At 39.0% G+C, this 24,798-nt stretch overlaps 1 protein-coding gene across 1 annotated transcript; it reads right to left on the bottom strand.

Moving 5' to 3' along the window:
• Positions 1 to 5,813: 5,813 nt before the first annotated feature.
• On the bottom strand, positions 5,814 to 20,811 carry LOC139446405 (multiple epidermal growth factor-like domains protein 10). Its single transcript, XM_071227732.1, has 16 exons — positions 20,757 to 20,811; positions 20,219 to 20,338; positions 18,356 to 18,601; positions 17,826 to 18,002; positions 16,798 to 16,935; positions 16,098 to 16,265; positions 14,804 to 14,938; positions 13,661 to 13,798; positions 13,208 to 13,345; positions 10,923 to 11,052; positions 10,126 to 10,286; positions 8,289 to 8,426; positions 8,074 to 8,208; positions 7,794 to 7,928; positions 6,822 to 6,936; positions 5,814 to 5,970 (listed from the first exon to the last, which is right to left on the bottom strand). Exons 1-16 carry the CDS (start codon positions 20,809 to 20,811, stop codon positions 5,814 to 5,816), a joined length of 2,286 nt encoding a protein of 761 aa, XP_071083833.1.
• Positions 20,812 to 24,798: the final 3,987 nt, after the last annotated feature.

Raw genomic sequence — 24,798 nt, 5'->3', positions numbered from 1 at the left:
TTCAACCAGGAAGAAAGTTGTTGATCTTTTTAAAGTGCAGTGACCCAGGGTCTCCCCAGTTTCCAGGAGCGTAAGTTTGCATTGGCTGGTATTTTTAATATTACATCCTGGATTCCTACGTTTTCGTATACAGTCTTTAGATGTTATTCATGTGAATCAAATGTCTCTGTTGGATAGAATATCTGGTAAACACTGAGGAAAAGTAGGAAGCTAGAAAACAAACACAAGTGACACTTATGTTATGAAGTAACTTCTGTGGTAGGGAACGAAAGTTTGAAGTGATTGCTGTCTAAAGAGAGAATTGTTAGTTAATTTATAGAATTAATATTAACGTCTATCTGTATCAGAAATTATATCCAGATTTCAGTTATACCTAAATATCTAGATCCCACTTATACCTAAATATCTAGGTCTGTTATGCCTAAATATCTACATCTCAGTTCTACCTAAATATCTACTTTTCAGTTTTACCTAAATATCTATATCTAAGTTATACCTAAATATCTACATCTAAGTTATGCCTAAATATCTACATCTCAGTTATACCTAAATATCTACATCTCAGTCATGCCTAAATACCTACATTACAGTTATGTCCAAATGTCTAGATCTCAGTTACACCTAGAAATCTAGATCTCAGTTATACCTAAATATCTATATCTCAGTTATGCCTAAATATTTACATCTCAGTTACACCTAGATATCTATATCTCAGTTATACCTAAATATCTTGATCTCAGTTCTACCTAAATATCTAAATCTCAGTTATGCCTAAATATCAACATCTCGGTAACAACCTAAATATCTACAGCTCAGTTCTACCTAAATATCTATATCTCACTTATACCTAAATATCTAGATCTCAGTTATGCCTAAATATCTCCATCTCAGTTATACCTAAATATTTAGATCTCAGTTATGTCCAAATATCTAGATCTCAGTTTTACCTAAATATTTACACCTCAGTTATGCCCAAATATTTACATCCCACTTATATCTAAATATCTAAGGCTGTTATACCTAAATATCTACATATCGGTTATACCTAAATATCTACATCTCAGTAATACTTCAGTATTTTCAAGTCTGTTCTACAATCTACCAAATAACTTGATCTCAGTTAAATATTAATATCAACATCTACCAAATAAATTGATCTCAGTTATACCTCAATATCAACATCTCAGTTATACCTAAATATCTAGATAGTAGTTATACCTCAATATCTACAACTCAGTTATACCTAAATACATATACGGCTTCCACCCTCCTCAGTATGAGATTAATGTACGAATTTCCTCGAGACTAACTTTTTGTATAAAAAATTGTAACCTATTGAGTGTCTGGCTCACATTGAGGTCTGTCAGAAATCTTCCACCTCCATTCTCATGTATTGTATTATAATGAGTGTGTGTGTTTAGTTTAGAGGAAAAAAGCCACCAGGAATGATGCAGGTTGATACTTGATCCATGAGCACAGGTAAATTTCTGACCTGAAACATAATCAGGGTGTAACTGAGATCCTTGCACACCTGAGGAACCCATCTTTTGACAGGGAAGTACAGTGTCTCAGGCGACAGAGAAAGCGTGACTTCTCATTTATATCAAGTGGGCACAATAAACCCAAATATAAAGATTTCTTTTCGTTAACATGTTATAATTATACGCCGTATTCATTTACATGTAGGTTTATATTAAATAACAGGGTACGAAGCAAATAGCTGATTCATGTGAGGTCGTTTTATTACTCTGCCCTTCAAATATTAAAGTGTGTTTAACGTTTATGTTGCCAAAGCGAAGCGTGGATCTTCCGCTTGACTGCATACGTGTCAGCCAGCCTTTCGAGAACCTCATACCTGCTCCTGTCGCCGTCGTATTGTGTGACATTATCACAATGAGAGTATAGCCTGGGGTGGCTGGTTGCGATAAATGAAGGAGGGTGATGTGCAAAATAGCATTGAGATACTTTCTTTGACAGCTGTGAAGGAAGACTGCGGTTACAATATGGACATATGTTGCAAACACGTAAACTAACAAGCACATTATTTTAGGTTTAATCGCCCAGGTAGATTTGATTCAGATTATGGGAATGCGTGAAGTGGCAGACATGGGATGTTAGTGATGCACAGGGATCAAGGTATAAAATGGACATGCTTGGGGAGATTACAATATTTGTGACAAGTAAACTCCTTTAAAGCAGGACACTACGCAGTATGTACACCTTTCAGTAACGTGTACGGCACTGCTACCTACAGTGACGACTGTTACAGAGCCTACTGTGCATGTCACAGACTACCTTTTACGTGAAAATAATATATGTAAACAAAACTGTATAACGTCAATCAAATTACATTAAACATTCATGAATTCTTTGTTTGTTTCTTTTTTGTTTAACGCCGCACTCAGCAATGTTCCAGCTATATGACGGCGGTCGGTAAATAATCGTGTCTGGACCAGACAATCCAGTGATTGACATCATGCGCATCGATCCACACAATTGGGATACGATGACATGCATCAACCAAGTCAGCGAGCCTGACCACCCGATCCCGTTAGTCGCCTCTTACGACAAGCATAGTCGCCTCTTACGACAAGCATCGGTTGCTGAAGATCTATTCTATCCCGAATCTTCACGAGTCATTCATGAATTCATTAAGATATCCTTTTGATAGTATTTTGATTTGTGTCCGATTTATCACCACAATCCTTGCTAGTTAAACGATCAGGTATCAACATAATTGCGATGTTTAGATGGTTGTACGCCATGATAAGTTTTAGATCGATGTTATCGGGCAACATCACACGAAGGACCTTTTGTTATCACTTGTGTAGTTTCTAGTTATATATTAAATGCTTTGGGCAAGGGAAGTTAATTGCGTGACAATGGACAGTATATTTTCCTGGCTATCGTTTTGAAATATATAAATAACCTTACACTTGTTAAAAGAAACAGTACCATGCTTAGGGGCTCCACGACAACTTCCGGGTCATTTGTTTGCGTCGGATATTACTGACGGCGTATAGTCGTGGGAAACTAGCACACAGTGATTATAATTATTATTATGCACATAATTAGATTTTCGTTGTTTCGTGCATTCCGTATAATAATAATCATAATTGTACTTTTGAATTCCATATGTATGCACACTATATGGACTATCATGCAATGTAGAATTGCGACAGATACTATGCCATTTCATTGTGTAAATAAATGGGACATATCATCAACAACCTGAACTTATTGTCAATAATAATCAGTGTGATTGAGAATGTTGGATCCCATGTCCATATCAATCGCAATGAGGCAGGATACTATCCTTCCTAACTGAAGTAGATTGTCCCAAATTACCAATAACTGCAGGAATACTTTCCTTTACATGTACATGAGTTTGTTGTAGCTTTCATACGTTGCAGGAGTTCCACCCAGGAATCCCCAAGGGTTCCTATGCCTTTTAACACATTTGTTTGTTCGTCTGTTGTTTAATGCCGCACTCAGCAATGTTCCAGCTATATGACGGTGATCTGTAAATAATCGAGTCTGGATCAGATAATTCAGTGACTGACATCAAGGGCATCGATCCTCTAAATGGGATACGATGAAATGCATCAACCAAGTCAGCGAGCCTGACCACCCGATCCCGTAAGTCGCCTCTTAAAATATACAACATATCATCAAAACCTAATTCTTATATAAACGTGTTTTGAAAGTGCTAAATGTGTATGCTTAATGGCGATCACAGCTTAAAAGGACAGGACCTGTTATATAATATGTTCTAGATTTTATTTATTGACCCCAACAGCTACCAGGCGTCCAGTTCCACACCCTCTGCGCATTTAATAAACAGCACTAAGTCTACACATTTTCCACCATTTTAATACATTTGTTTTCTTGACAAATAATATCAAGTAACTTGACAAAGTTGATATTTTCAGGATTGGCTCAGGTAACGAGGTGAACCTGTTAATTGACAAGATAAGCCAAATGTCATATTCGTTGTTTTGTTTTTTTCATCGATCTCGTCGGAAGTACAAGGAGTCAAACAGGCAAACTAAAAGTACGTAATGCGAAAATATGATGTCACTCAGATAAATACAATACTAAATTTCTACATGCATAATAAAAATGGTACATGAATTTTACATTCACACTAGGCTTATAGTGACAATGGTCAAATATATTTCTATTGCAAATTAAGAAGTTGGCGTGGATTAGAACGTCATGTGGAAGCAATATGCAGGTTGTGGTATGAACGTCAGTCTAACCGGAAGGGTCGTGGCAGCTCTTCGATAGAAAACATCAGGTTTAAATGACATACTCATTCTCACTGGTCATGCTGCTGGACCGCAGTTTAAAATGAGAAAATGCTTCAGTTGTACACGTGACATGTAATAGTGCATGTGGATACGTGTATCATACAAATCAAGACCATGTGTATTGGAAATACAGGAATATGTCATGACATATGCTATTGACCTGCACAAGAGATGACTTTACAGATGTAGCAATAATGTTCAGGCGTATACTGCAGCTGGTAAATATAAAACATCAATAAAAGAGAATAACCAGTTTTGATTATCCGTCGAAACAGATCATTCTATTTTGGCGCAAAATAGCCGTGCAATTTATGTGGATGGACATCTGAAAATCAGCGATGGCACCACGAGAATTTGTAGCACTACTAAAGCTATATATTTCCACATAAAGTAGTCAGTTCTCACATCCGTCTGTTGTGTTTGTTTTGATTAAATATACTTGTTTTTGATTACAAAGAGATATACAAAGTTGAAAAATAGAAACCAATATCGATTATTTAATTTTTGTTACTGTTATTCTTTCACACTGTTGTTGTTTTTGTATCATATGATTTAACGAAACACTTGTGAATAGCTAGCGAAATATACCATGGTCATGTACTGACAAAGCAGGCAACGTTGGTGTCTTAGACATTAATACAATGATGCCAGTGCAATATGACCATACATGTACATGTATGTCAAAAAGCTATATGGCAGCGTTGGGATGTATGTGAAATTATAGATAGGTGAGCTATCAACCAAACGCTTTATCCGCGAACGATTATTCGACGAAAATCGCTTCAAATGATTTCTATAAAAGGTCAGATTTCCAATTCCACAATATTCCCACGCTAAGCTGTCTTCGTAAGTCTTTCTTAGATAATGAAAAAGCATTCTATAGGATATGGCATGATGGATTATTTTACAATCTACATAAACTAGGCATTAAAAGGTAATACTCTCTCTCTCTCTCTCTCTCTCTCTCTCTCTCTCTCTCTCTCTCTCTCTCTCTCTCTCTCCACTTTGGATCGTTTTGGTGAAATTTCACCAGACCAATTGTAAGTGAAAATGACAGACGGGGAGCCAAAAGGAACAACTGAATTCGATACCTCGCAGCATAACGTCGTGCGTCAATCCAATGGCAGGACCCGTGTCTAAAGGTGTCAAGGTGACCAATACGTCAACCCAATTGTTCTTGAATGCAATCAGCATTATGATGTGGGGTGGAATAACTGCTGCAGGAGGGACTCAAGTGCTTGTGATTGAATGGCATTGAATACTTTGAGATGCTGGGGTGAGATTTGTAAACGACCAATTTAACGTTATTTCAGCTCAACGGCAATCCCGACATTGCACCATAATAACACCAGACTATGTGTTCCTTGGGTTGTATACTAGTTAGTGACCAAACGAGAAAAAAAGATGTTGACCCCACCCAGAACAATGTTGTTAAAAAGAATCTGCTCTGTATCAATCTAGAACAAGGCAGTTCTTTTGATGCAACTGATTTTGATCAGTTCAAATTCGGCCCTGATGGTCGCCTGCATTAGCATAAGGAGTGGTGCTGTCAATGTGTTCATATGTGTTTTCCATAACTGGATCCTTGGTCTTCTCATCAAGAGATATGTAGTTATCTTCAGGCTTCTTCTGTAAAGCATCCAGTTGACACTTCAGTCTGAAATATACAGCAATAAGCTAGTAATACACAAGATGATTTGTTACATAGAGAATCTCACCTGAGTGTCTTTTGATATCAAATATATCAACACGAGTTGAAAAAAGTGGGAAAACAACGAGGCTTTCCGAGGTGTTTTTCCACTTTTATCAAAGAGTGTTGATATATTTAATATCAAAAGTCACGTGGGTGAGATTTTATCTATCATCCAACATCATTCTTCCAACTTTTTCAGTGTGTAGACAGTAATAAGCAGTGTCTAAAGTGTAAAAAGTACTGCTAACAGCTTCAGTAGCAGAGCCATTAGTGATGTCATTTGATTGTGACGTCATTGTAACCAGTGCTGAAGACCATATCACCACTAGTTGTTTCTTGTTTGTGTTGCAGAGAACTGCAATCCTAGTATTCAATATCTATGTAAGGAGAATGTCTGGTACGTCTCTGTGACTTAATCAATACTAATTGTCTCTTGAATATTTGTCTTAATCAATCGACACAAGTATCGCCAAATGTACGCTCTACATTCGTACATGTTTGTACGAGCTGATACTTTCTTAGAATACTTGACGTTAATGTACATCATCGATATCGTTGTAGGTCGAATGAACTGAAGTTCTGTGTAAAAAAATTAAATGAGTTTCATGTTATATTATTGAATATGAATGCATAGTAAAACAATAATGAACGACATATGATCAATATGATAAACAGAATCTGTAAGTTAGAGTTTCTAATGTACAATCATTCACACGGAACCAGTTACTATTGCTCAATATTATGAACCCTCTTTTCATGTTCATGATATTTTCATGTTCATGATATTTTATTTTTACACATTACACGATCCCTACCTTCTGATGTAAAAGATGGACGCCAACAGAGCGATGACAGCCAAGACAAGAAGTGTACCGAGTGTTGCTACAACTGGCGCTTCCCGGCTTAAACATCCTGGTGTTGCCGGACACACTGTACAACATTGTTTGTGAAGACAAGTAAATGATTCTTATTCCTTAATACATTGTGTAGTTTTTACAAAAGCCTTGATAGGCCTTACTAAGTTCCTTTCAAAGAGAAATATTGAGTAAACAAACGAGTTTTATAATATTGATTTACTGTCAGGATGACTAAACAAAAATTGTAAACGTCGACTTCAAAATGTAAAAGACAGTAGATAAATCTTATTATTTTTCCTATTGAATTTAGTGTTCTACCCAGTCTCATTAAAATCAGATCTGAGTTATCGCTGCCGCTAAACAAAGATCTGAGGACATCCCATTTCGGGTCACGTCAGAACGGCCTTTCGCGAAGTTTGACTGACCACTGAAATTACTAAAAAGAAGTCAGCCAATTAGAAAGTAGCTTTTCTCGAGCTTTACGGCACTCGTTTCAACCTGGCGACTTCTATTTCAGACTACGCTTGAAAGATATGTTGACACAGTTCTCGATTAAAATTTTGAAAACTGAACAAACGAACATTCTGGAATGTCTAATATATGGTTGAGATTGTATGGCAGTGCTTCCCACGCGCTGTGCAACGCCTCCACCGTTCAAAAGTTTATCCCACGGAACCGAGAGATAGACGATAATTTTGTCGGAACCATTCGTACGGGCCGTAGCTGACGTTCGGAATACCCCGTGTTAACGTTTTCGAGGTTGCATGATTAGACAACACATTCCGACCGTCACTTTCATGATCTGGTAAGCGACGCTTTGATTGGTCGGATAAAAGGTCGTTCTGATGTGACCCGTAATGGTATGTCCTCAGGTCTTTGTTGAATGATAGCGAGAACTAAGATCTGATTTTGATGAGATCGGTGTCCTACCTTGACACAGAGGCTTCACGAAGTGGCCCTGGCATCCTTCAGGACACTCCCCACTCGACTTATCACAGATCAGGGCGTCTTTACACTGACCACATCGTGACATGCAGTCATCTCCGTACATTCCATCAACGCATTCTGGCGAGTAGACTACGTATTCTTTTTATCTGAATACTATATTTTTATGATATATTGGCAAGGCTGTAGCGACCAGTGAAGGGAGAGTTGTTATCATGTACAAAGAGTGAACAATAACATCAATCACATCGAAAATGCATCCCACCTTTACAAGTGGGTTCTTGAAACCCTGGCTGGCATCCCTGGTCACATGTTCCATTGATCTTGTTACAAGGCAGGTTTCCTTTACATCGACCACATTCTGACTGACAGTGGTGTCCATGACGACCGTCACTGCAAGCTGTAACAAATAAGATTTACCATGCACCAAAAGACAAAACGTTTCAGGTTTGTTAACAATACTGAAGATCAAGTACCTACCCTGTGAACAGAGATCTGGCCACCATCCAGGCTGACATCCTCTGGGACATTTCCCTGTCACCTTGTCACAGACAACAGTGCCCAGACAGTGGCCACACTGAGATGGACAGTTGACACCATAACGTCCGTCCGGGCATGCTGTAGACAGTAACATGAGCAATCGTCACGGAATATAAACTCTTAGCGAGGGCAAGCTTTGATTAGGCCGTGAGTCACACAGGTACAAATATGTACATTTTGGGAGCATGAGACATTACAACATAAAATCATGTCAGGCACATATTGTCCATTACTCTTGATATGGTCAAGTACATGTCAGCCATTTAGTTCAGGTTCCTATATACATGTAGGCAGATTTAATTATTTCCCTGTTGAGTGGCGAGAGATAAAAACGAAATACTTTAAAACATGATCATTGTACATGTACTGGATTGTTAATTTTCACAAGGTTGAACAAATCTTAAAGTTTTCTCTGGACACTAGTACGCAAATCAGTATATCTATCTAAGATTAAGCAAATAACTTTAATGTTCAGGCTAAATAAGGTACGTGTGTAAACAAAAGTGTCTGGACCACGGTGATAGCATGATCAACTCCCACACCTACACCTAATAATCGTATGTAGGCTCCTGCGTCAAGCATGGGATATTGAGGACCTCTTCTCTCCGAGAATCCCCATCATATAACTTCTTTATACCCTTTTCAAATACTATTGGCTATTGGTTTAGCGGGGAGGACGTTACACATGGTTATTATATAGTCAAATCATACAATGTCGCTTTTTGCACAATTTTTGTGAGGATAGGCCAATCACGTTATTGGCATCGTAGTGTTGTGATGTTGATCTTGTTCCAGTGCATAAGAGTCATGTGATGTATTGTGTGCCAGAGGTGTAAGCCCATGTGTCGAACAGTGTAAATGCATGAGATAATGTCTGCAGTGATTGTGATACGGTAGGTACTTTTCATACGAAATTATCTTGATTCAAGCTTAAAACTGAGTGTATTTGTTTCAGACGAAAGTTGATCTTAAACAACTCTTATATGATCGTTGATTATTCGTCGTTCTTCGATTGTGATGGAGTTTAGACGTCAGATTCTACAAAGGTAATATAACTCACATCATAAGCAATCTGTCCAACATCTATATCGAATGGCATTTCTTTTGGTAGCAGTCGATGATTCTTGTCAGTTTGTGACAGGTACAATAACAGTAAGGGGGATGTATTTGTTATAGATCATCCCCGAGTTTTTGTTTTTGTTTTTTGTTGGTGGTACGATCAAACAGAAGCATTTATTTGCGACTACATAATTCAGAGGACTATTTGCTTATTGGCTTCGTCAAAACGTAAGTGATAAAGTAGTTTGTGTATGAGAGATGACTTTTTACACGCGGGTGGATACGTGTAATTGTTACGAGGGTCGTGTCTCTCGAACAGCTGACGAAACATTACAGAATGTGAACGAGATGAGCACATACATGTTGCGTGAAAAGGACATTTAATTTCACTAGGCACATACATGTACATGTATTATCCGCAATTCCTCGTAGCTCGTAAATTATTCTCTAAATCATATTCAGTCAAAGATTTACCTTCCTATAAAACGTCAAAGGGACACAACTCGTGTTAACGTAAGCGAAAGTTCACCCGCACCTGCATTCCGTTAAATTACATGGCCATGGTGTCTCTGAGTGAATACAGGCCAAGGCAAACATTCTTTAATTATTCATACTTCTAAGGATTTGATTCTTTTGTAATCACTGTGATTTAGGGTGTTAGTCTAAATAATTCTTTCCTTGTTAATTTTAGAAAATATGTTCCTTTTCATGTTAAGACATGTACGCACATATTGACGCGCGCAACGAAGACCTAAATATCCTCCATCACATCCATTCCCGCAGGTTCCGTTCCTTTTGTCACATACTGTACCACTCTTGCAGTGACCACATTCTGACGCACATCCATTGCCATACCTCCCGTCGTCACACACTGAAATAGCCAGTATTGCATTGCCAAGTCACATTTACCTTCATCTTCTTGTGTCAGATGATACGTAATATACATTTGTTCTCATAAACAATACCCGTTGAAGTTCTAGTTGATGATTATGCACAGACTGAACTTAAAAGGACCAACCATTTTTACGTGAGTAATTATGACTTCTGATTTTCAGACAATCAGGAAGTACATTTAGAAAACGATACAATTTGTGATGGAAATGCAGAATTAACAGACATACTGAGTAAACATGCACATGGATATGCATGCGCACGCAAATACTTGTGCCGACACGCAATGACGAATAACATTTCAGACCTGATTAAGTTCACATGATTAATTGTCTTTCAGGAGCATATTTCATACTCCTCTTTTCAATGCCTGTTTCCGTGTTTTTTGGTTGGATATTTATATTCTTTTCCACACACTTATGATGCAGTATTGAAATGGATTTTCCAAAACAATACCAATTTAATCTTTTGATCAATCACTTCTCTAGATGTATACCTGGCAAGTGATAAATGTGAATGAAGCAAGAGATGAATGTGACAATGTATGCACATGGATACCTTCTGCATGTGTTGAATGTATGGATATTTTGTATGAGACCCGAACTGAAAACCAATCAACGATTTCACGTGTTATTCATCCACCCTGCTCCACATCCTCTAGGGCATGTTCCTGTTGACTTGTTACACGCATCACCATTTAGACAGTTTCCACACTTTGACGTGCAGTCAATACCATAAACACCATCTGCACATGCTGCAATGTCACTTGAAGCTGTGAGCGTACATGTAATAGTAAATGCAAATAAACTACCGGTCAAAAGAAAGTTTTCACTTTAAAAATAGTTGTATAAAAAGCAAAAAAGTTGGTACAGGTTTGAACCCCGCAGAAAACATTCGCCCAAATGCAATATGACCACAACCACAACGCAGATTTTCGAACGCAGCTTTCCAAATCATGCATTGTTAAAAACGTGCAAAACGTGATTTTGAGACATTGGTCCAAACGCACGTGCGTGATTGTGGCATAAATACCGACGTTGGACAGAGCAGGCATACAGTAAGCAAACAAACACCAAGAATATGCCCAGACTTACACAAATGCAACGAGACAGGGCGATCGGTATGGCCAATATGGGGGCTACTCAACGTCAGATAGCCAGAACCTTCAACTGCTCCCAGACCCCCATCAGCAAGTTGATAATCCGCTCCCAACAGACAGGACAGACTCACGACCGACCAAGATCGGGAAAACCGAGACTGACAACACCGGCCGAAGACCGCTACATCCGTCAGATTCACCTCCGAAACAGATGTGTGACGGCGACGTCAACGGCGGCAACAGCACTAGGGCATGCCATCAGCAGAAGAACAGTCCTTCGAACACTTCGTACGGCTGGTATACGAGCCTACCGACCCTTCCGTGGAATGACCTTGACGCGTCTACACCGTCAACGCAGACTGCAATGAGTACGAACTGTACGTCGGAAGTGGCGACTTGACTGGACGAGAGTGCTCATTACAGATGAAAGTCGGCTCTGTCTGTTCAGGAACGATGGCAGAGTTCGAGTTTTTCGACGGAGGGGAGAGCGACTGGCGCTAAACTGCATTAGAGAAGTTCGCCCGTTTGGAGGTGGAGTCGTTATGGTATGGGGTGGCATTTGTGGCCAGATTACAACACGACTGGTTATCATCCGAGGAAACCTGAATGCTCAGCGATACAGGGATGAAGTGTTGAGGCCAGTTGTGGTACCCTTTATTTAACAACAGCCAAGAGGATTAATTTTGCAACAAGACAATGCAAGGCCTCACACCGCCCGAATTGTTCAAGACTACCTGAACAACGTTAACGTCAACGTGTTGCCCTGGTCAGCTTGTTTTCCAGACATGAACCCCATTGAACATCTCTGGGATCATCTTGATCGTCAGCTGAGATAACATGTATCGCCTCCAGCGAACCGACGGGAACTTGAACAGACTCTATTGAACTAATGGAACAGGATGTCTGTTGACGTTATCCGCCGACTGACGACGTCAATGAGGAGGCGTGTGTTGGCGTGCATGGATGCCCAGGGTGGTCACACTCGCTATTGATGACGTGTTACCTGACTACTGTGTCATTAATGGACTCTTCATACACTTTTTCAATGAACTCTGATTTGTGTAATTTTTAATTTGGACCCATTGACTCTTTCTTTGTGTATTGCGGAGAATGCAATATCAGCATTACAATGCATTTTGATTCTAATTCATGGAAAATGATTTCTGTTTATAAATTAATCATCATAAATCTCACATATGCCTTTGTTTGTAGTGTTTGGTCATGTGAAGTCGGTGAAAACTTTCTTTTGCCCGGTAGTTTAGATAAGACACTAAGTGATATAAATATTGCATTCTAATCTACAAATAACATCATATCATAGACTTTACTCATCTGGTGCCCGTAGCATATTGTCATCATTGCAATAGTTATTTTTCACGAGTATTAACCGGGTAAAATGTCAAGAGAAAATATCACCTTTTACGCCTGCGAAACGATCGTTAACAGGCCACTTAACAGTTATATATTTCGTTATATTTGGTGAATATTTTATGTCCACTTCAGTTATCTTTGCCAGCTTTGGTATAAACAATTTGAACTGAAAATGTAAATGTAAAAGCACACTTACTCGCCTGCCATAGGGCATATGTTAGCTTTACTCATATACCTTTACTCGCATCAACCTACAGTTTTGTTCATGAAACTTCGGAGGTGTCGCCAATGACGAAACTGTACATCTAAAACCGACCGTTAAAAATCTGATTTGGAAGACTTGACAACGTTATGTTATAAGAATGATATTTGAGTTTATCTCACTTAATAATAAATGTACATGTGTTTACATCACATACAATGCATAGGTCTGACTTACCTTGATTACACCTGTCAGTGATCCACCCTGCTGCACATCCTCCAGGACATGTTCCATTTGTCTTGATGCAAACATCGCCATCCAGACAGTTGCCACACTGGACGCCACAGTCCGGACCATAGTAACCACTTGGACATGCTGTGTACATAAATCAATGTTTTGTTCATGATTTCAATGCTATTTGAAAGAACTTGCATGAAAGTGTGCTTCACTTTCTTTATTCCAATGGTGACAAAATGGATTCATCAACTACACAGGTGGTAGACTACATGTAGATGACAAACAGGTAGGAATTAACAAACAAACACCATTGTTAGTTCAATAGTGTGTCATTATTGCACAGAAACTCATATCTATATTATATTAACATTCAATATATTCTATGGAATTACCGCGGTTAAGAGGACACATAAAAGTATGTACAATATTGCACTGTATATATTCTACGCTCACGTTGACCACAGGTGTCGTTCATCCATCCTGCAGCACATCCTCTTGGGCATATTCCTGTTGACTTGTTACATGCATGACCATCGAGACAGTTTCCACACTGGGAGGCACAGTTGATACCATACCATCCATCCGGACACGCTGTACACATTAACACTATTAGAATTATATTATGTTGATGAAGATAAAAAAACATGGAAGGTATTCTGTTGTTGGCAGCACATAGCTTTGTACCCTGAGGAAGATTCACACATACATTTAACTTCTCTTTGGTGACATAAACAACCGTAAGCTATAGTCCATTTCGACAGGCACAGCTGAAGCTATACTACAGTCCGTTTGATTCTATCTGAGACCGATGAATTGCTCACTAACTCAAAATCTAATAATTGCAACAAAACTAAAATGTGCACAGCGACATGAATTGGACAGATCAACGTGAGCAATTCATCGGTCTCAAATGGAATCAAACGGACTGTAAATAAATATGTGAGAAAACAAAGCATAAATTCCTTGACAAAAAGTGTTCTTAAAGTGACGAAAAATTGCCACAAGACTGTATGACAAGAAGTCAATTTTCCCGCAATATTCAAGCACCTCCAGCCTTTGGTGTCTACATTTCAGATCTTTTGAGGTTAAAATGATCATACTCCTTCTTCGAAGATTTAAAATAGCATCATACGACGCTTGCTCGAAAGTTGTTTGATCAGGGTTAAAGAATCAAATGCCTTATCAAAGAGTTCAAAATATTTTATGAGAGACAAGCACATGTGGAGGGTACGTATGTCCATATAGTTGACTCATCAGTGACTAAAATTATGTGAGAAACGATTCCTGGAAGAATTGCACAATACGTAACTATTTTTGTTTGTCTTTGAACAATTGAAGTGGCTTTGCATGTGTTTGTGGCAGGTGCGACCGATAGGTTCTGGTACACCATCACACGATCACTAATTGTGGAAAAGGTTTTAATTATTTCTAAGATTTGAAAACTGGGTTTGGGAGTATCAACACTGGAGTATCATCATAATCAATGAGAAAAATAGGTATATGAAAGTGATCATTATCCAATTCACATCAAGCAAAATACACTTAGAATATGCTGAAACCCACAAAATTGCACTCACAGCAATGAAATGTACTCACGCTGATGACATGTGTCAGTTAACCACCCTGCTGCACAACCCCCTGGACAGTAGCCTGTAGCTTTGTTACAATGAACAGCGTTGCGGCAGTTTCCACACTTGGAGGTGCAATCTCCATAGTAACCGTCTGGACATGCTGTGGGTGTTAAAACAATAAGTTTGTCAACTGTATCATTAAACGTTTATGATAATACCATACATTTTCTTTGCTGACATGCACCATTCGAAGGTACATGCCTAAAAGAAAATACTATTAAATATTGAATAGTGTCACCGTCCGAAACGCATTAAGGTACATATCAGAACCGTATGTTATTAAAAAAATATCTGTGAAAGCATGATGGCATAATGGTTTACATATAACTAAATTTACAATTGCCCTGTTACGTCTGTTGAGTTTGTCTCGGACTTTGCTATGACGTCAGTATGACTTATGACAAGAGGGTGGACTTCTACTCTCCCGTTATGCCGAACAATATTCCGTAGGTCCGTCCTTTCGTGTCTACATTCGACACCTTTTAAGGCATGCCCTTTCTAACAAATTTCCAGAGAGCGCCATTCGACTCCTGCTCAAAAGATATTTGATAAATGTTACAACATGCAAGGCGTCAGTTTTAAAAAAGTTTTATGTTAGACATATGAAGGAAGTTTCCAAATCTGACGTATTAGTGACAACAGAATGTCTGATGCATTCCCTATTTTGACGTTTACCATATGTTCCCGTCTTTGTTTTCATATATACAGATGACTTGCCTGTTCATGTGTTTGTGACGGGTGCTATCGGTGGGACAGGATAGGTCCCATTTTTGCGAATGCCTAGTATCATAGTGATTGATATACACATACCCATGTAAACGTCGGAATCGTAAGTCGACTCTGCCTTCAGCAGGGATTTCTTTTGAATATGGAAGAGTTTTGTTGCTTATATTTATATAGTTGTGAACGAAAGGTAACTCAGACAAACCCAACATCAAGCAATGATAATTCTTTGTCATTCTTTATGGTTCAAGAGTAACTGTCCATGCAATGAAAGGAATTCCCTTTGCCTGTAATAAAGTACATATTAATAAGAACCCGGTTTTCCTGACTCACATAAAACCTGTTTTAGGTGCTTTAGGATTGCGGAGAACTGTGACTCTTGGGAATGTGTTATCTTTGAATTGTAAAAAAACTTGATCACTATTCAGTGAAAACCCTACCTTTAAGAAAGTCTTCGTTAGCCAGTTTACATTGAGAAACTGACTGATAATATGCATAAAATCACACAATTAAAAAAACGCAGGAAGTGTACTCACGTTGAAGACAGGTGTCATTTAACCACCCTGCTGCACAACCTCCTGGACAGAAGCCTGAAGCCTTGTAACAATGAACAGCGTTGCGGCAGTTTCCACACTTGGATGTGCAATCTCCAAAGTAGCCGTCTGGACATGCTGTATTATCATGTAAAACAATCCGTTGGTCAACTATAGCATACATGTACATAATACACAAAGATGACATATACAGTACACATTGTATATACTAGTAATTCATGTTTATAATAATATGACACACCTACCCTAGAGACATCAGAGGTATATACTCTCAGATTTACATACTATATAGGGCCTGCACGTAACAAATGTGTCCTCGCTCCAAAGTACTTATTAGAGCTGGCATGGATTACGGTGAATGCCAGTGAATATTGACAATGGCTTGCTAAGACACTTTATTGTGGCTTTTCAACAACTTTTGCATACAGTCTTACTAAACTCTTAATGCCCTTTAAAAGGATAAGGGAGTACGTGAAGATTAAAGAATACGAAAGGGTCAGCAAAAACTTAAAGCAGCGTTGTTAATGTATTATACAAAGTATGTTCCTCACTTTTGTACTTTTGCAAAAGGTCACAGACACCTGTTTATTTCACAGCGAATCAATTTGCTCATAATAGAACTCTATGACAGCCTGTAATGTTCACAACACGATTCCTACTGTGCGAGGCTCAGAACCTGTACCTGATTGGCAATTAATTCCCGTGTACCCTGGAGCACATCCGGTCAGACACTGTCCAGTGATCTTGTCACACACTTCTGTGTTTTGTAAACAGTGACACTGTTTGTCACAGTCCTCATCAAACCAGCCGTCACTGCAAACTGAATGTGAACATGTAAGAATGTATATAACTAACATGAACTATAAGTGACATCGGCAGACGCTAGATAAAATCATATTCATGATTAATGATGCACACAACTGTGGAAAAAGTTGAACTCCGCCGACCATTTAAAACCAACAAAACATTTGGGATAAACGTGGAGACAATCTGCCACTAAGGCAAAGTATATCTGTCTTATCCATACTGTGACAGTTCCATCACGAGAGCTTGTTTGGAGACCTTAAAATAATACTAAAATAGCTGAGCCGTTGTCGATCATGGGTTTGAATGTTTGGTTCGTCAGCAATTGTCTTTGGACTTTTCACTCACATGTAGTGAGTGAGTAAGAAGTAGGGTTTGACGCCGCTTTGAACAGTATTCCAGTTATATCAGCTGTATATGGGAGGAAAGCAGGTCTCTGACGTTTAGCACTTTGGTGATACCAAAGAGCACGGATATGGTGCTGACAAACCTAGACACATATCGGGGTTTGCCAGGATTCCAAACCACGATCAAAGGCTTCTGGCGAACAAAAGGATGTGTTTGTTTGCTGTTTAACGCCAGCTATTCCAGCTATATGACGGCTGTCTGTAAATAATTGAATCTGGACCAGACAATCCAGTGATTGACATAACGAGCATCGATCTGCGCAATTTGGATACGATGACATGCATCAACCAAGTCAGCGAGTCTTGATCACCCGATCCCGTCAGTCGCCTCTTACAAGCATGAGTTGCTGAAGACCAATTCTAACCCGGAAACCCAAGGACGCAACTCTGCACGGGGTATTGCGGCGCCTTAGTCATGCTGTGATATAACTGAAGTATTGTTAAAAACATGAAAACCCAAAACTTTCGCTCACACGATCAGTGGTGTATGTTAACCTACCAAATATCTGCACTTCGCAGAGCGTGAGAAAATCGCTTGTCTGTATGGTGAGTGCGTTTCCTGTCAGGGGTTGTTGACATCTCACGTCAGCTATAGCAGGCGGATAGGTATTGGTTGGCCACTGGAAGCACAGCTGTCCACCGACAAATATCTTCATGCCTTGGTTTCTGCTAAGTACTGAATTTGAAATGAAAATGTGAAATCTTTTGAAGGTCGGGTGTTTTATTTGATGAAGCTCCAGATCGATTAGCCACGTGAAATGGTACATCAAGTTATGGCTTGCACGAACACAATTCCAAAAAGACACAACAAATGTTACCTAAGATTAGGATAACCATGGCTTTTGACCACAACGTACATATACCGACAACAATCCATAAGCACCTGTTATAAAGCAGTACAAGAACCATCCATCAACGATACATTTTGTTTTGTTACGGATTTAGTTATGTGTAGATAAACGCGCTACATTTTATTGGTATTCTTCACATTGAGAAAAACACAAAATTTATATGTTGACCCATACTCACTGTCATTACGTAGATACAGCCTGATGCGTTGTATCTTGTCTGTGTTGGAGGTGTTCAGGTACACAGTCCATGTTTGGACTCCCCCGTATGTATGTGTACATGTCAGTGGTTTGCTATAGAAGACTGTTGTAGTTCTGCCATCTACAGCATATTTAGCCTCGTAATAGAATGGTATATTCCCTGTCCGGTCACTGTTTTCAACGAATGTACTGTTCTGGTTGGCACTTCTTCCTAAAGCAATATTTTCTGAAGTAAAAGAAACATTGTACAACACCATAACATGAGACAATGGTGGAGCCAGAAGGTTCATGTCTGACAACAGTTAATGCATGGTAGTGTACATTATTTATTAACATTCAGTTTACTTTATAAACTGAGCTATGGAAACCTTTGGAAGCCAACGTGGAATATGGATTTCATATGTCAAGTAGCATTGCTGGCTTAATACAGACACCCTTGCTGAACTAATATAGTAACAACTGTATATGATGACGATACAGTCTAGCAGTGTTGACACTGGTAGCTTCTTGGTACGTCTTTTAATATTAATTACCATGTTTCTTCACAACAGCTAATTATATATTTGGATATTAATGAGTCCTGTTCATAAGGACATCTTGTCAAAATACATGTTTATTTCTTACACTCTCTTAAAACGACAAGCAAAGGAATGTAATAATCTCTAAGTACGTCACATTTCCTAGTGTAAGTGATGTGTCAGTCGGACAGTGACAGTAGCCAATATAGTTCCAACTGAAATCTGTGTTTTATACAGTTGCGAAGCAACATAAACGCAAAACAACAGTTGTTTTTATTTGCCTTTCGCGGCAATCCATCGGTCTGTCCGGTAGAGTAACTGTCCTTTGTCAAACGGAAGCAACTCTCACCCTAGTCTATGAGACACGGTCAGACGTTGTTGACAGTCTGTCTGTCCTGTTATAACATTAAGATGTGTAGTCAGATGTACACACAGCGACAAAACGAAACAAGGTAACAATTCAAACATATTTCGGCCAAATCCAACAATTTTGATTTCTTGAGAAGGTTTCAAGCCGCAGAGGTCTACAAGCACAGATATGGCTACTGATCCCGCTTGGCTAGGCCTCGTGTCCTCGCAAAATTGTTTCGAAATTTACATTTCCAAAGTTGCCAAAACGTATAAAATGCCTTAGCTACGTAACAGTTGGACACTGATTTTCAGTATATTAGACTGTTCTTTTGGTAATGATGGCAATTGTCCTTGTAGTTTATCCACATTCCCGATGGTTAATTCTGACTCGATCGCCGAATGACGAGGGCGACGCCATGTTTGTTTATAAACAGTGAAAGTAGTCCTACTTGACCTTTGATATTTGGGTCTCTATCCGCATATGACCCCAACGGATACCGTTTTTATCCGTTGGCTTTATCCTGCCGAGAAACCTACCCATTATATGATAAATAATAATATCCTGTTCATATAGCGCCGAGTTTCCTATACAGTGTACGTAGTACAGTCTGTGTGGAGGAAAACAGATGTGTTTTTAACTGCTTGCGGAAAGCTTGGAGACTGGATGCCAATTTCATTTTTATGGGAAGATTGTTCCAAAGGCCAGATGATGCACATTGGAAAGGGAGTCGAAGTTGGTTCTTGATTTGGGTATGATGATTAAGTCATCGTTCTGTGATCTCAGAGTTCGGGATGGAATGTGACTTTTGAGGAGTGATGACAGATATGATGGGACTGAGTCGTATTCAAACACTTTTAAACAAAGATGAGCAGTTTGAAATTGATTATGTTAGTAACACGAAGCCAGTGATATTCTCGGAGTTCTGCAGAGTACTGCCAAGAAAGAAAAACAAATGCCAATCCCGAATACTAACGTCTCTGGCAGTAGGAACCAAACCATCCCTGTTGACATCTGTCTGGACTGCCGACCTGGCTACAGGGAGTAGATGGGAACAGAGAACAGGCAGTCGCTGGGTCACAATGGCACTCGGCATCTAAAGAGATGTTTCGTTTTTTGGTACAATGTAGAGACTTTTACATATCAAAGAAACAGGAGAGAATGGAGAGGAAATAGATGTATTTCGTGTTCCTGTCTATGAACGGATATCTACTTTTATACATAAAATAGATAATTGATAATGTAGATGTAGATTCACCTTCCTATTCCATATCAAGACTACCCAGCCAGGGTGACAATTACAATATAGGGATATCTACTTTTACAGATCAAAGACATAAGAGAATGTAGATGTATGTGCATTTAGATGACATTGTTTAAAATCGAATTGTTTCATCTTGCGACTTGTTATCCAGTCTTAGCTAGAACTGTTATAACCAGGATAGCAGGTACCATATGGAAATAAGTATCACATGCGTAGTTGACACTGAAGGGATTGTATCAGTAATTCTTACCAGTGAGTGTCCCAGTGATGGAGATCAACAGCACCCCAGTCAATAACCATACCATTTTGTCTCAGGTCTGTTTCTTGGGAGATGAATCTTGAAACGAAATAGACGCTGACGTTGATCCTACACTATTCATCATAATTATTCAACAAACCTAAACAGACATAAAATCTGACCAGTATCACGTGCATCTTTGCTACCATGGACACCTGTTTCAATGGCATCTTTGCCATTGTCGAAATTGTTATGGACACGTGTTGCATGTGCATATTTGCTATAGTCGCGTTTATTTTGGACTTGTACGAAACTTACATCTTTTCTACGGTCAAATCGAACGGTCTCATCAATGATATGTTAACGCTTCTAACGACACCATATTCAATCAGCAGCTTAAAAACTCCTCCCATTATTATAACATAAATTGTTAATTAACATGCTCTTCTGACATTGTAGGTTTTACTTAGAATGGTGAGGAAATGTGATTTGTTTGTATGTTTGTTTATTGTTTATTGACTTAGGTCACCGAGTCACCGAGCCTGACTACCCGATCCCTTTAGTCGCCTCTTACGAAATGTGATTTGTTGCCCCAAGTCACCACACAAAGGGGAAAGGCAAGCCCAGATTTAGACTTAGATTTATTCATTATCTGATGTATCTTTCTGTGTTATTTCACAATTTAACAACATCAAATCTTGGTGCATCTGGAATATTTGTTTGTATTTTTTGTAATGCGAAGTTGTCTGAGGAATTCTTGCACTGAAAAAAACAATGTTATAATGAGGCAAACTGTTACTCCAGGTCAAATTTGATATCTGAAGCCATCATTACAAGGATTGAATGATGATCGATGTGTATGCTTACAACGTCTATAACATTATTTCTGCTAGTTACTATCCCAGTGTTATTGGTTTTCGCTAAAGAAACATTCATAGTTGTCTCTCGGAAAGATTTTGGATATTGACTTCTTGACAGAGCTGAAGACTGTCCCACAGAGTTTCGGAACACATCGCAATTACAACCATGAAATAGAAGCTGTTGTGTTTATGTTTGTAGAGCACAACACAGACAGTTACACACCTGTGATTTCCCGGCTGTGGTGAATCGTATAACAACAATGCACTGTTATAGTGGGAGACTCAGTTGTCGTGAGTTGCCCACAAACGCATACAATTATACGCTGTTTACACTCACGCTGTTTGAAGCACTCATGTGTATAACGAGAAAGGGAGATAAATATTAAACAAACGGGTATCCACAAATACCTATGCCTGTCAAAACAATTTACTGTGCCCTGCAAACTAAAATAGACTCATAACGAACATAGATAACCCAACGTCCAGTCTTTCAAACGTCAGACGTGTTACAACTACAGCCAGCGAAACGATAATAGCCATGTCATAGTTCATCTCCCTTTAAAACGTACGGTATCGATCACAAATGTATAACATCACAGAAATCGAGGTAAAACGTTTCATACGCTTGTAGGACACTATAATACTCACCTGTGTGTTCCCACAAAGTTTCATTACAATGAAACACAACCAGGAAGAAAGTAATAGAGTTGTGTAATGGACCATGGCCCAGGGCATGTTTGCATTGGCTGACATTTTGTTCAAATTAATATTACATCCTGGATTCCTAGTTTATTTTTTAAAAAGTTTTTATATGTTATTTATGTGAATCATAAGGTTTCTGCTGGATTCGTTCTGCTAAGCATAGCATTGGTATATAGAAATTCGTCAAATGGTAAACACTGGTGAAAAGTAAAAGCAAGAAAACAAAACACAAATGACACTTGATTGTTATGAAGTAAATTCTGTGGTCATGAACGATAGTGTGACTTCAAGAGACCTCTAAAGAAAGAAGTGTTGGTTAAGGTATAGTATCAATATTAACATCTGTCTCTATCAGAATCTGGATCCAGATCTGGATTCCTAAATACACATACGGCTTCATCCTCCTCGATATGAGATTAATGTACGAATTTCATCGAGACTAACTTTTTGCATAAAAAATTGTAACCTATCGAGTGTCTGGCTCCGGTTGAGGTCTGTCAAAACTCTGCCACCTCCGTCACATGTATTGTATTATAATGAGTGACTGTGTTTGTTTAGTTTAAAGGAATAAACGCCAGGAATGATGCAGGTTAATACAGGTACAAGCCATGAGCAAAGTAAATTGCTGACCCGAATCATAATCAGGGTATAACTGGGGAGGTGAAGTACAGTGTCCCAGGCGAAAGAGAAATCGTGCCTTCTCATTCATATCACGTGGGCACAGAAACTCAACTATGATGAATTTTTTGCTGACATGTTATAATAAAAACGTATTCATTTATGTTTATATTAAATAACAGCAAACGCCTGATTCAATTTAAGGTCGTTTCATTACTCTAGTAGTTTAACCTAGTGGTTAAAGCGTTCGCTCGTCACACCGAAGACCCGGGTTCGATTTCCGACATGGGTACAATGTGTGAAGCCCATTTCTGGTGTCCCCCACCGTGATATTGCTGGAATATTGCTAAAGGCGGCGTAAAACTATATTCACTCACTCACTCAATGTTTACTCTCCCCTGTACATATTAAAGTGTGTTATATATTCATGTTGCGAAGCGTAGATCTTCCGCTTGACTGCATACGTCTCCGCTAGCCTGGCGAGAACGTCATACCTGCTCCTTTCGCCGTCGTATTGTGACTTTATCACAATGGGAGTATAGCCTGGGGGTGGCTGGTTGAGTTAAATGATGGAGGGTTAGGTGAAAAATGGCATTGAGATACTTTTTTTGACAGCTGTGAAGGAAGACTGCGGTTATAATGTGGACAGATGTTGCAAACACGTACACCAACAAGCACATTATTTTAGGTTTAATCGACGTGGTAGATTTGAGTCAGATTATGGGAATGCGTGAAGTGGCAGACATAGGATGTTAGTGATGCGCAGGGATCAATGTATAAAGTGGACACTGTGCATGCTTGAGGCGATCACAATATTTGTGACAAGTAAACTCCTTTAAAGCAGACCACTATGCAATATGTACACCTTTCAGCAACGTGTACGGCACTGCTACCTACAGTGACGACTGCTACAGAGCCTACTGTGCATGTCACGGACTACCCTTCACGAGAAAATAATATGTAAACAAAACTGTATAACGTCAATCAAATTACATTAACAATTCATGAATTCTTTATTTGTTTGTTTGTTTGTTTTTACCTCCGCACTCAGCAATGTTCCAGCTGTATAATGGCGGTCTGTAAATAATCGTGTCTGGACCAGACAATCCAGTTACTGACATCATGAGCATTGATCCACGTAATTGGGATACGATGACATGCATCAACCAAGTCAGCGAGCCTGACCACCCGATCCCGTTAGTCGCCTCTTACGACAAGCATAGTCGCCTTTTACGGCAAGCATCGGTTGCTGAAGATCAATTCTATTCCGAAGTTTCACGAGTCATTCATGAATTCATTAAGATATCCTTTTGATAGTATTTTGATTTGTGTCCGATTTATCACCACAATCCTTGCTAGTAAAACGATCAGGTATCAACATAATTGCGATGTTTAGATGGTTGTACGCCATGATAAGTTTTAGATCGATGTTATCGGGCAACATCACACAAAGGACCTTTTGTTATCGCTTGTGTAGTTTCTAGTTATATATTAAATGCTTTGGGCAAGGGAAGTTAATTGCGTGACAATGGACAGTATATTTTCCTGGCTATCGTTTTGAAATATATAAATAACCTTACACTTGTTAAAAGAAACAGTACCATGCTTAGGGGCTCCACGACGACTTCCGTGTCATTTGTTTGCGTCGGATATTACTGACGGCGTATAGTCGTGGGAAACTAGTGGAGTGATTATAGTTATTATTATGCACATAACTAAATTTTCGTTGTTTCGTGCATTCCGTATAATAATAATTATAACTGTATGTTTGAATTCCATATGTATGCACACTATATGGACTATCATGCAAAATAGAATGGCGACAGATACTCATTTCATTGTGTAAATAAATGGGACATATCATCAACAACCTG

Source organism: Haliotis cracherodii, unplaced genomic scaffold (genome assembly GCF_022045235.1).
Source record: "Haliotis cracherodii isolate W230 unplaced genomic scaffold, xgHalCrac1.p SCAF_6, whole genome shotgun sequence".
Taxonomy (NCBI): domain Eukaryota; kingdom Metazoa; phylum Mollusca; class Gastropoda; order Lepetellida; family Haliotidae; genus Haliotis; species Haliotis cracherodii.
Note: the sequence above shows the minus strand (reverse complement) of the source record. Positions and strands in the feature narration are given on the sequence as shown.

What these genes read in the sequence shown, in the direction of transcription:
- LOC139446405 (XM_071227732.1), bottom strand. Translation starts at nt 20,811, where the DNA reads ATGGTATGGTTATTGACTGGGGTGCTGTTGATCTCCATCACTGGGACA. An exon ending in GAACGACACCTGTGGTCAAC is followed by an intron (nt 13,346 to 13,660) that starts GTGAGCGTAGAA and finishes TTATGTACACAG; the next exon opens with CATGTCCAAGTGGTTACTAT. An exon ending in TCAAGAACCCACTTGTAAAG is followed by an intron (nt 7,929 to 8,073) that starts GTGGGATGCATT and finishes TCTACTCGCCAG; the next exon opens with AATGCGTTGATGGAATGTAC.